General features: G+C 45.0%; 1 protein-coding gene across 1 annotated transcript in view; it reads left to right on the top strand.

The window, feature by feature from the left end:
• The window catches only part of fbxw8 (F-box and WD repeat domain containing 8), a 46,788-nt gene extending 33,178 nt beyond the window's left edge, over positions 1-13,610 (top strand). Inside the window, exons 8-11 of the mRNA XM_083644596.1 lie at positions 1,513-1,640; positions 10,535-10,708; positions 12,120-12,236; positions 13,062-13,610. Of these exons, the coding sequence (XP_083500722.1) occupies positions 1,513-1,640; positions 10,535-10,708; positions 12,120-12,236; positions 13,062-13,227 (585 nt within the window). The 3' untranslated portion in view covers positions 13,228-13,610. The remainder of the gene's footprint in view (positions 1-1,512; positions 1,641-10,534; positions 10,709-12,119; positions 12,237-13,061) is intronic.
• Positions 13,611-13,643: the final 33 nt, after the last annotated feature.

Genomic DNA, 13,643 nt, shown 5'->3' with positions numbered 1-13,643 from the left:
CTTTATTCACAGCTGAACTCCTCATGTCTGCCCGAGTCCGATCGCTGTGATTCTTGCTATTGTGTAAATTACAATGACCCAGGCGCTTGTAAACTGACAGTCAACCAAATAGGATTCACACAGGTCATTAGGCAAAAATTGATGAGCTGACACCACAATGGAGCAGGGTGCAGCCGCTACTGACTCGTGTGCTGGAAGCATATATGGTCTGTCCAGGTAATGCAGGCTCCGGGCCGCCTCAGCAGCGGGACAAGCTCATCTCCCAGCTGTGTGTTTACAGAGGATGCTGTCACTCCCAAACCAGCCCAGATTAATGGAGGGAGCAAGGCCATGTGATCAATCTGCCAGCTCAGACAGATAGTGTTAGTTAGTCTCCCAGGGCTTTTAGCTTCACACACACGCACGCACACGCACACACACACACACACACACACACACACACACACACACACACACACACACACACACACACATCTCTAAGTGGGATCTAGGATGGCAGAACAAGTTCAGCTACTCTTCAAAGCCGATAGATGCTTTAGAAATCACACCCAGGTGCCAAGGTAAGCGGTGCAGGTTTGCGCAGGTCGGACCCCTCTCCCCTCGCTCTGGCGCTGTGTGTGCGTGCGTGCATGTGCGCGCGTGTTTCGGGCCGCTCTCTCCATAGCATGCCAAAGTCTAAGTGCTTGCCCACTCATTGTCCGCTTCCCATACATTGTGTGTTAGCCGTGCAATGCATTGTGGGGCAGGCAGGGGCGGGGTGTTCCTCCGCAGTGTCCGTTTCCTCATTTCCATAAAGTATTGCTCCAGACTACTTTATGCAAATGAGGCCCATGCCCCACCACGCCTCCCCGACTCGTGTACGATCTTTTAAACCGTGCGTGTTTACATTGACTTTGTTTGTGAGCTCTCTCGCCACACGGATTTGTGTTTATTTGTTTATTTAAAAAGGATCCCCATTAGCCGCCGCCAAAACGACCGCTAGTCTTCCTGGGGTCCAAACACAATACACATTACGTTACAAGCAATTGTAAACAGTAGACAGTAAAGTGCAGTAGTAAAATACCATATTAAATGCATTACAATACAGGGAAAATCACAGAAAAACATAGTAAAAATCGATACAAAGTAGAATAGAAAAACAACAATATTTTGGTCAGCTAATTCTCTAGCTGGCCTATTGCGCACACAATTTATCTAAAAGACACTACTATTCAAAACATAAAATTCCAAGTAGTGTTAAAGTGTAGTCCTGAGCATCAGTGTGTGTTTGCTGGTGTTTGAGAGTGCAGCTGGGATCTTAACTTCCTTTTAAAACCAACCCTCCCATGAATGGAGGAAATATTTCCTGGTAGACAATTCCAGGCCTTTATAGATCTGTATATTACAGTCTTCTTCATATAGTTGGTTTTGGTTTTGTGTTCGGTGTGAATGCCCAGTAAGATCTACACAAGCTTACAGAAGAGTTCCAAACGTCTCCATCCACAGATTGACCGAATGATGTTCACATTTCAGATCCAGGTGTACAGCCTAGAGACGGGCCAGTCGGCGGTTTGTGTCGGCAACTCGCCGGGGGATTTCACCTGCCTCAACCTGAGAGACAGCGGCCCCCACCTGCTGGTGTGCGGAAACAAAGACAGGAGGTAGGACACACTCACACACACACACACACACACACACACACACACACACACACACACACACACACACACAACACACACACACACACACACACACACACACACACACACACACACACACAGACACACTTGGGTAAAGACCATAGACTGTATAAAAATATGGACTGCTTCTCGCTCTACCTCTCTTTACACCTCCATGTCTCCCTGCTTCTCTCTCTGCTTCTCTCCCTGCTTCTCTCTCTGCTTCTCTCTCTGCTTCTCTCTCTGCTTCTCTCTCTGCCTCTCTCTCTGCTTCTCTCCCTGCCTCTCTCTCTGCCTCTCTCTCTGCCTCTCTCTCTGCCTCTCTCCCTGCCTCTCTCTGCCTCTCTCTCTGCTTCTCTCCCTGCTTCTCTCTGCTTCTCTCCCTGCTTCTCTCTCTGCTTCTCTCTCTGCTTCTCTCTCTGCCTCTCTCTCTGCTTCTCTCCCTGCCTCTCTCTCTGCCTCTCTCTCTGCCTCTCTCTCTGCCTCTCTCCCTGCCTCTCTCTGCCTCTCTCTCTGCTTCTCTCCCTGCTTCTCTCTGCTTCTCTCCCTGCTTCTCTCTCTGCTTCTCTCTCTGCTTCTCTCCCTGCCTCTCTCTGCTTCTCTCCCTGCCTCTCTCTCTGCCTCTCTCTCTGCCTATCTCTCTGCCTCTCTCTCTGCTTCTCTCTCTGCCTCTCTCTCTGCCTCTCTCTCTGCTTCTCTCCCTGCTTCTCTCTCTGCCTCTCTCTCTGCTTCTCTCTCTGCCTCTCTCTCTGCCTCTCTCTCTGCTTCTCTCTCTGCTTCTCTCTCTGCCTCTCTCTCTGGCTCGCCTTGAAAAGCAAAACCTGCTGAAAGGAGGCAGAGGCATCGCATTATTCTGAAGTAAGACGTTGGCTGCTTTGTCTTGCCTGAATAGAGATGTTAGAATAGACAAATGCATGTACACACACACACACACACATACACACACATGCACGCACACGCACGCACACACACACACACACACACACGCACACGCACGCACGAACGCACGCGCACCCACACACGCACACACACACACACACACACACACACACACACACACACACACACACACACACACACTCCATAACCTGGCTCTCCAGATGAGGAAAAGACACATAAAAGAGCCATTCTCATCCATTCTGCACTTGTTAGCGGACAGTGCTGCGCCTGAGCTGGCAGGGAAAGAAGAACCCCTGGCACGTCTCGTCCAAACTTGCCCCGCCCCCACCACCCCCACCCCCCCACTCCTGAATCCATCAGGCCATGGAGCAGCTGGCTGGAAGCGGGAGGCAGACCACACCATATTGACCATATTGTTTAGTTACAAGGTTTTCTTCATATTAGTTAGATGGGCCATAAAGATGCGCCATTAAAGACACTTCATCATGTCGGGCCGCAAAAGAAAATGGATGTTCGCCATTGTGATGATTCTATTGTACTGTATAGTTCAACAGAACAGCAACATTTGAATGAGGAGTTGTAATGGCTGTTTTTCTATACAGTATGTGTGAGACTTTCTACTCTTCTCCGATTTACTTGTGTCCTTTGCTCTCTGGTAGGGAAGTGGTTTTGCTTGGAGAGACGAGCACCAGCTTGGCTCTGACACTTTGGCCCCCAGCTGATGGGCTGTGCGGGTCGAGGACAAAATGAAAATGAGGGGAGAGCGAGGGACAGTGGGCGATGCTGGCCCTCCGACAGACAGACAGGGTGGCTTAAGGCCAGGCCCCTAATGCAGTTCCTCTTCTGCTCCAAATGAGTTTTGTCCCTCTGTTTTCTGCAAGATCCAGGGAGCAAATGAGGGTCCTGATAAGGGCCGCCTGGACGGGCGCCACCACGCCTGTGCAAACAGCAAAGACTGGGGAGAGAGAGGAGGAGGAGGGGGAGAGAATGAGAGACAAAGAAGTAGAGAGTGCCACGGCCGGTGGCTGGTGGTCCCTTTCCCGTTTGGAGACCACTTTTCTAAGCTTTTGGTTTTGTCTTATCTTGACGCTGCCAAATGGTTTGTTTTCACATAATTTGTCGTGTGATCGCGATGTCATGATCTCATGCGAATCCAGCTCCCTCGCAAGGTTAGGTTTGTCTTGGCCTTGTGCCTATCTGGACTGGGACTGGCCTTGTCTTGGTCTATCTGGACTGGGACTGGCCTTGTCTTGGTCTATCTGGACTGGGACTGGCCTTGTCTTGGTCTATCTGGACTGGGACTGGCCTTGTCTTGGTCTATCTGGACTGAGACTGGCCTTGTCTTGGTCTATCTGGACTGAGACTGGCCTTGTCTTGGTCTATCTGGACTGGGACTGGCCTTGTCTTGGTCTATCTGGACTGAGACTGGCCTTGTCTTGGTCTATCTGGACTGAGACTGGCCTTGTCTTGGTCTATCTGGACTGGGACTGGCCTTGTCTTGGTCTATCTGGACTGAGACTGGCCTTGTCTTGGTCTATCTGGACGGACTGGCCTTGTCTTGGTCTATCTGGACTGGGACTGGCCTTGTCTTGGTCTATCTGGACTGAGACTGGCCTTGTCTTGGTCTATCTGGACTGAGACTGGCCTTGTCTTGGTCTATCTGGACTGGGACTGGCCTTGTCTTGGTCTATCTGGACTGAGACTGGCCTTGTCTTGGTCTATCTGGACTGAGACTGGCCTTGTCTTGGTCTATCTGGACTGGGACTGGCCTTGTCTTGGTCTATCTGGACTGAGACTGGCCTTGTCTTGGTCTATCTGGACGGACTGGCCTTGTCTTGGTCTATCTGGACGGACTGGCCTTGTCTTGGTCTATCTGGACTGGGACTGGCCTTGTCTTGGTCTATCTGGACTGGGACTGGCCTTGTCTTGGTCTATCTGGACTGGGACTGGCCTTGTCTTGGTCTATCTGGACTGGGACTGGCCTTGTCTTGGTCTATCTGGACTGGGACTGGCCTTGTCTTGGTCTATCTGGACTGAGACTGGCCTTGTCTTGGTCTATCTGGACTGAGACTGGCCTTGTCTTGGTCTATCTGGACTGGGACTGGCCTTGTCTTGGTCTATCTGGACTGAGACTGGCCTTGTCTTGGTCTATCTGGACTGAGACTGGCCTTGTCTTGGTCTATCTGGACTGGGACTGGCCTTGTCTTGGTCTATCTGGACTGAGACTGGCCTTGTCTTGGTCTATCTGGACGGACTGGCCTTGTCTTGGTCTATCTGGACGGACTGGCCTTGTCTTGGTCTATCTGGACTGGGACTGGCCTTGTCTTGGTCTATCTGGACGGACTGGCCTTGTCTTGGTCTATCTGGACTGGGACTGGCCTTGTCTTGGTCTATCTGGACTGAGACTGGCCTTGTCTTGGTCTATCTGGACTGGGACTGGCCTTGTCTTGGTCTATCTGGACTGGGACTGGCCTTGTCTTGGTCTATCTGGACTGAGACTGGCCTTGTCTTGGTCTATCTGGACTGGGACTGGCCTTGTCTTGGTCTATCTGGACTGGGACTGGCCTTGTCTTGGTCTATCTGGACGGACTGGCCTTGTCTTGGTCTATCTGGACTGGGACTGGCCTTGTCTTGGTCTATCTGGACTGGGACTGGCCTTGTCTTGGTCTATCTGAACTGGGACTGGCCTTGTCTTGGTCTATCTGGACTGGGACTGGCCTTGTCTTGGTCTATCTGGACTGGGACTGGCCTTGTCTTGGTCTATCTGAACTGGGACTGGCCTTGTCTTGGTCTATCTGGACTGGGACTGGCCTTGTCTTGGTCTATCTGGACTGGGACTGGCCTTGTCTTGGTCTATCTGAACTGGGACTGGCCTTGTCTTGGTCTATCTGGACGGACTGGCCTTGTCTTGGTCTCGGACAATACAGGATGACTTACTTGACTTTTATATAAAAGTTTTCAAAGATGTGTTTTTCCCCAACTGATCTACCTTCATTATTTTCCCTCCAACACTACAATTTAGGAGATTGCACCTGGGTATATTACTGTATGTAATAGTCCTCAAATGTATATGCATTAATTGGTTGATGTTGCAGGGCTAGTATAGACCTCCTGCAGATAGTTCCCTACCTCAGTTAGTATTCAAGAAAATCCTTATGTATTATTTATTTTACTTTTACAGTTGCGTATTGTGTATTTTGGTCTTGAACAGAACTCGATTTACTCTGGTCTTGGGTCTTGCCCTGGTCTCGACCCCGTGTTCATTCGAACTCGACTGGACCTGGTCTTTTCACTGACTTGGACTCGACTAAGGTGGTCTTGACTACAAAACAGAAACCCTAAAACAAAGCAAGATAGTCTGCTCGTTGTGTGGCACTGACTTCAACAGCCCTTTGAATGAAGGAGTTGAGAGGGTGAGTTTGTCATTTCCTGGGTACAGTGATGTGTTATTCTCAATCCTGGAGGCAAACAGTAATGCAGAAAAAGGAGAGTGAAGTGGTCGCAGTGGTTTCAAAGATGACCTCTCACACAAGGCCAATTGTGATGACCTGATCACGCGGTTGCATCAGTGTGGTGTCTCTGTAGTGTCTCTAGCTGTAGGCAACATCCCCGCCTCTCTTCCACTGTTCTTATTAGGCACTGATCCTCCTGATGAATTAACAGGCGTCTGGCCACTGAAGACAGAGTCGGCTCCAACATGAGATTTATGGCTCCCAACAGTCTTCCAGTAATGTTTAATCCCCGTGGTTAGAATGTGTGCTCCCATCACGTCATGCCACCCTCACAGCAGACACGCCCGCCGTGCCCATTTAGCCATTCAGCTCTGATTCTTTTTAAATGTCTGGAAGCGGAAATGAATTGTGAATTTGATTATGGTGATGAACTGTTGGAAGAAGGTTGGGCGTGGATGGAGTCATGTCCTGGATGCTTTGACTTGCAATAAAGCCATGTCACAACAGATGGTGCTGCTGAAGGTCCCCTGGGCTTTTGTCTCATGGCACCCAGCAACGCCTGCTCTTACTGGCTTTTAGCAGCTCCATGTTTATATTTACACTATGTTCTGTTCTATGTTAATACTAATACTAAATACTTAAGCAATATAGCATGAGAGCAAGTGTGTTGTGGCGAATATATCCCGCTGATAAGCTGTTATCCCACTCGGCCTGCGGCCTCGTGGGATAACAGCTTATCAGCGGGATATATTCCACAACACCACGCAGCTCGAGTGCTATATTGCTTTTATAAAACGGTTTCCAAGTATAATAATATAATAATAATAATACTATAAGTCCGACTGGCATGGTATTCTGATAGAGTCAGTTGAAACACTACTGTAAGGCGGGACCGCAAGAACGTGCGGGTGATTTGATTGGATCATTCTGGAGACTGAAGTTGACATTGGCCAATCCTGGTGCTTGCTGAGAAGCTGAGAGCTTTCTGGAAACCCCGACAGGCAGCTCGAGCGCAGCGCTGCATTCTCAGCGCTTGCTGAGAAGCTGAGTGCTTTCTGCAAAGCCCGACACCAACTAACGTTACGGGGTTAAATGCGGGGTTAACAGCCTTTTTTTTGCAAAGAAGACATTAGCCCGCATCTATTCTTGTACAAAACATAATTTTCTGTGAAGTATTAGTAAAGTTATAAGCGAAGATCGATTCACAAGGATCTGACAGCTGTCTCCGCCATTTGTTTTTTTTGAGGTAACCAAAGGCTTTTAGTAAGAGAGTTGCCATGGCAACCAATAACCCATGGCCATGGGTTATTGGAGTGGGTTACTGGATTTATACAATGGCTGTGAACCAATCAGATTGCTTGATTTGAGAGAGCCGTTTTATAATCAAATTTATACTACTACTACTACTACTGTTACTAATAATAATCGTCGTCATCATCATCATTTACTTAGCAATCATCTAAGGGCGGCATTCATGAAATGCTAAATAGAAGATGACAAGGAAAACAGCATACAACCACAAGAATACTGACATAAGAAGCGGGTTATGCTGCCTCTTGGCCAGGTCGTCATTGTAAATGAGAACTGGTTCTCAATTGACCTACCTGGTTAAATAAAGGTAAAAAAAAAAATTAAAAATGAACTCATTCAAAATTGGACACATTCAAAATAAAAGTTATAACAAAACAATCATAATAATTACATAAAATGTAATAAAAATCACACAACAAGATTAAGGAGTGAGCTAAACGAAAAACATTATTTAGAGTCTCAGGTTGTGCTTCAGCACCAAGTCTGCATGGGGAGCAGAACTCGCTTTAAATGTGATTGATAACATCTTGAAATCAGTTCTGTATCTAACTGGAAACTCGTGGAGAGCTGCCAAAAGCTGGAATATGAGTAGGATGTTTTTGGCACCGGGCAAAAGGGAAGAAGGAATAAAGGGAGTTGCAGTAGTCTAAACAAGACGAGATAAGAAAACAGAAAATGAAAACAACTTGATTTTTGATGTTTCTCAATTTTAGGAAGCAGGGCAGCAGTATCCTCTTTACTGCTATTTTTGGTAGTTCCATTTATATATATACTTTTTCTGCACATAGTACTGCACATGGTGCTTCCATATTGGATTTTAATAAGGCGAACTGAAGAGCTAATAAGGCCCATATGAAAATCTGCATGTTCTGTACTACATATATCTACAGCTGTAAATGTAATATATTTAATAATAATGATACTACAGTAATAATAAACCTGATTTGTATAGCTCTTTTCGAAACAAAGTTACAAAGTGCTTTGCAATGCAAAATAAGAAATACAGCACAATGCAAGTTATAAAGTGCTTTATAATACAAGTAAGAATCTGAATCAGCGTTATTGGACAAAGTGTGTGCACATACAAGGAAATTGGCTCCGGTACGCTTTGCTTAACTCTCAATGTACTCACACACAATTGAAAAATGTATGCTCAGGCTAAAACAAACAAGAATAACAAACAAAGGATAATTAAACATTTACATGATTAGCTACTATATGCAATGCAATAATAATAAGTGTATGAGAAAGCATCTATTTTTAGGAATGTATGTACAGTATATATGAATATATAAATAAGCTACATGTATAAACAATCAGGTATTGCACAGTTACCATTTTTACAAAATTTACCATACACAATTTTATTTTTTTAACTTCATACTGCATATTATTATAATTTTTATATGTATTTCCATTCATGTTCTTTTTCTCAGTATGTTAAATTGCTCTCATTTTGTTATATAGGTTCATATATTTCAGATTTCTTTTTAAATTAATTAATTTTTACTTAAAGGAACACTCCACCCATTTTCAACCAGCTTTGTATCATTAGAACATCAGTAGTATATCAGAAAACTGTAAACCGTTTTGAAGTCTGTCATTTAATTTGACAGTTATTGAGTGTTAAAGTGTGGACCAGTGACATCACTGGTCCACACTAACTCAAATTAATAACTCATTAACTCAAATCAACTCTCAATAACTGTCAAACTATTCATCATTCATCTAGTTTGACAGTTATTGAGAGTTGATTTGAGTTAATGAGTTATTAATTTGAGTTAGTGTGGACCAGTGATGTCACTGGTCCACACTTTAACACTCAATAACTGTCAAATTAAATGACAGACTTCAAAACGGTTTACAGTTTTCTGATATACTACTGATGTTCTAATGATACAAAGCTGGTTGAAAATGGGCAGAGTGTTCCTTTAATATTGGCCTCCATTTGATCTGCTCTTATTTATACGTTTGTTTTCTTTTTCCTGTTGTCTGCCACTGCAGTGAGTCTCACAGAGGTCATTACAACTTCATCTAATCTGATAGCAGTTTCTATATGTCCCATGTTTACGTTGAATGCACATTTATATCTTTTCCGTGTTACCATCAGTTTAGTGTTTCTCTCGGCTCCACATCTAAAACCAACATACATACTTACCGTAAATTCCGGACTATAAGCCGCACCTTTTTTCCCGTTTTTTGGCCTTTTTTGGCCCCTGCGGCTTATATAACGGTGCGGCTTATCTATGGATTTTTTCAAAAAAATAAATAAAATCTCTCTTTTTTAGCACTCTTTCTAACTATAAAGCCACTTCTGTTTTAATTTCCTCTCTTGCCCTCTTTTCACCACACTGTATGACACTGTATGACACTGTATGACACTGTATGACACTGTGTGCACTGTAAATAACAACACAGGTGGTGTTGTGTTATGTTGTTTTGTTGAAATGTTAATAAATGGGAGCATTACATATGGTAATTAAACATTAAAACACAATTAAAAAAAAAAAAAAAAAAAAAACCCATTAAAACACCCGCGGCTTATAGTCCGGTGCGGCTTATATAAGAAAAAAATAGTCAACTTTGAAGGTGCGGCTTATACACCGGTGCGCCTTATAGTCCGGAATTTACGGTACATGTTGGTAAGCTTGTCCTGGTGACTGGGAGAGGAGTGTGAGCTGTAAGAACAGGATATGCATGTGCAGACCTGGGCAGATGAAGCAGCAACAAAAGCTTGCAAACGAAACATCTGCTTATTTGTTTTCGATCGGTCCCTTAGCTGAATGTTGGCAGGTTCCCTTTGCAGCAGTTCCTGTTAGAAGTGAGAACAGTGTCCTTCTGTCTGCAAATCAATGCCCTCTTTCACATCTTCCCTCTACTGTGTCTTTGGTATGAGTCCTCCTCCTCACTTAGCAGGAAATACAAAACAAAATAACCACGCTTAGCTGGAAATGACTGAAACTATTGTACTCGCTAATCTTCTGAGTACTCTCCTGTTGCACTCATTCAAGGTCACTGTGGAGTCACACTCTGTCGTCTATGGAGGCTAAAATGTACATGTCAAATGTTGAAAATTACAAGTCGAAAGAAAACTTAGGTATCAAACAACCACCTTTGGCCCACAGATAATGCAATGTTCTCCAACAAAACAGCCAATTTCTTGCTGAGCTTTCTTAGCTTGATGGCACCGTTTCTTCTCTGTTTGCGGCGCAGGGTGAGGGTGTTTGACCTGCGCTCCGGTTCCTCCGTGACGTCCCTGTACGCCCACCACCTGGGCGTCACCTCGGTGCAGGCGGACGATTGGAAGATCGTGAGCGGCGGAGGCGAGGGGCTGGTGTGTGTGTGGGAGATGAGGATGGGAGCCAAGCTGTGGGAGATGCACAACAGGTACGGTTAAGGCATCTAATGTCTGATGGTTATATTGTTTGATATCTCTCTTCATGTGACTTATTGAGAATATGCTGATCTTGTTTCACTGCTCTCACCTGGACACTAATTGGCTAATTAACTGTTCTTCACTCCTGATCTTTCCTACACGCCCTGAAGAAGGCCCTGCGAGGCTGAAACCGGTCGGCGGTGATCATTTTAACTTGATTATGCCCTAGAAAATAATGGCTTTTTAACCTTTACACCTTGTCTCAGTGTGAGATCAGTGCCTGAAGTAAGCTGATGCTTTACCTTAGGCTATACATTTGTACTTCAAGAGCACCTCACATTTCTGGAGCTGACCAGTGAGCACTCTGTAATTGTCTTTTGACTGTTAATGTTGTCTTCTGTCTGAGCCAGTGAGAGCATCTCTGCGGACTGCTCTTAGCTATTGTAGGATGAAATCCATTTCCAATACAAATATGGAAGACATATATTTGCAGAGTACCAATGGCAAAGATCAGTTTTTGTACCTGCATTTCTCCGGCTTGTTTCAAACACAGTTAGGGTATGGGCCGGTATATCTTAGTAACGCTGTCCAGCTCAAAGTTCGAGAGGCTAAATCTAATTATGTGCTGTGAGTTTTGACTGAATTGAGGCGTCTCCCGAAAAACCAAACAAGCCGGTTATTCCACTTTCTTTCCTTGTTGTCTCATTGTCCTCCTGCTGACACCAGTCTGCCAAGCTGACAGTCTTAGGTGAATGATGTCCTCCCTGCTGACACCAGTCTGCCAAGCTGACAGTCTTAGGTGAATGATGTCCTCCTGCTGACACCAGTCTGCCAAGCTGACAGTCTTAGGTGAAGTGCCACATATCCATGAGGTCCAGATTAGAACTGAACAAAAAATATGAGAACAGACTACATGACCGCATTCTGGCATCATTATCTCAAGTCCGTTTTAGAATAAATGTGTTGTGTTATTGAGAGCTTGTGAGGCTCCTTGATGCTAGCAACATCTCTGAGCTTTTGAGCCCTTGTGAGCTGAAGTGCAGAAGGCTCTGCCTGAGGAGCTCAGACAAGCTCAACAGTGTTTGACTTGGATGTTTTATACTGAACTTAAGTTAACTTAATGTTCAGCCTGGCCGGGGCATCCAGACATCCAGACACGCACAATTGGCCAATGCCGGATTAAGGGTACTGTACTTATAATAATAATAATAATTTAATGTTCTCTTTTTTCGTCTTACTATCTTTGTCACTTTTGTTTCTAAAAGTGCTATATAAATATATTGTCTTTCCTCCAGTTGGCAATATACTTATTAGTACACCAGAGGAAATTAAATGTTTGTCTAATGTCATGTGATCACAAGTGCCCATTCATATCTCCCCTATTAAAACATGTATGTGTTGTCTGTTGTCTGCTGGCTGCAGGCACCCTGTCAGACACGTGCGTTTCACCAGCAGCACCCTGCTGACAGCCAACATCCCAGATGAAAAGTCTCCGCGGGGGGCCTGCATCACTGACGACGACCTGACCGCTCACCGCAGGTGAGGTGACCTACCTGCCACACACTGTTTTGGTCCAGCTGTCCCCTCCCATCCCATGGGCTAATGTCACCACTGGTTCAGAGATACTCCGTAGAATCAATGACCGTTACTGAGTCTTAACGTGGGCTTAGAATGTAAAGTTATATTAGTCTGTTGAGACTTTGACTATTGAAGCTTTTACATCCCTTACGACAAAACAAATGCGACCTTCTTCAAGGTGCTGCATGTAGCATTTATATAAACCTCAGTATATCATGACCAAATTAATTGTGACACCTTGGTATAATTACCATAAACAAATGAGAACATGGTCCAGACAACTAGCCTTAATGTCCTTTATCTCACGCCAGTGAGATAAAGGACATAAGACAGTTCCCATAAATTAAGACGTTTGCCATAAAACCTACCATTTCCTGTCACAAAGATGTTGCTACTTGCTCTTGGAAAACAGCGCCCTCTTCCTGTTTTGTTTTGCTGTAAGGCAATCCAGTAGATTGATGATGCAGGTCCCATTGTTAAATACAGTGTAGGGGTCCGGTGGTATCGTTGTTTGTTTACAATAATTACAGTAATGTCTCAAAATTAATGTGGTGATGCTTTGCGGATGTTCAAATGATACACTTAGCTCCTTTAATTTGCATTTTAAAACATCATATGAATAACGTTTAACCAAAATGTCAAATAAAACGTAAATTCAGAGGTCACGCTGGGCAGCCTTTTAGCACCGTGAATGAGAATTCCTAGTTTGTCTTATTTCCACAAAGGGAAATAAGCTGCAGGTGATTGCTGTACAGCGTACTGATATGAATGTTTTTCATGTTGCAGACACAGGGGAGTCATCTGCCACTACGACTTCTCAGAGGACGTCTCGTCCCAGGATCACGTCCTGGACATCTGCAGGTCCAGCTACGCCGAGAACACCGGCTACAACTACAACATCGGCCTGGCGGTGCCGTACGACGCGCTGTCTGGCTCCCACCCGTCCCACTGACACCCTGCTGCCCCAGCTCAAACTGGGCTGTGTGTGGATCTGTGTGTGTGTGTGTGTGATCTGCGTGTGTGTGGGGGTGTGTGGACAATGGAGCTTGTGTAAGACTTCCAGCCTCGCATTAGTTTGAATCTGCAAACTGTACCCTTTTATTTCACTTTTAATTTTATTCTCCTAGTTTCAGCGGTTTTTACACTGACTCAGAAATGGGATGCCTGTATTTCTATGATCTGTAATTGTTGCATACTGTAGGTATTTGTAACGTGTAATTTATAATGGCCACTTTCCAGCTAGGATTGACGATGCTGTAAAACAGTGTCGTAAAGGCCAGTGATGGATGTTATGTTTGTATACCTGGATTTTGAATCAATGCAATTAAGCTCCATAAAGGCAACATCGGCAACAATAAAAGAGAGATG

The sequence above is a fragment of the Poromitra crassiceps genome (genome assembly GCF_964638095.1).
Source record: "Poromitra crassiceps genome assembly, chromosome: 10".
In the NCBI taxonomy this organism is placed as follows: Eukaryota; Metazoa; Chordata; class Actinopteri; order Beryciformes; family Melamphaidae; genus Poromitra; species Poromitra crassiceps.
This window is presented reverse-complemented; position numbering and strand designations above follow the sequence as displayed.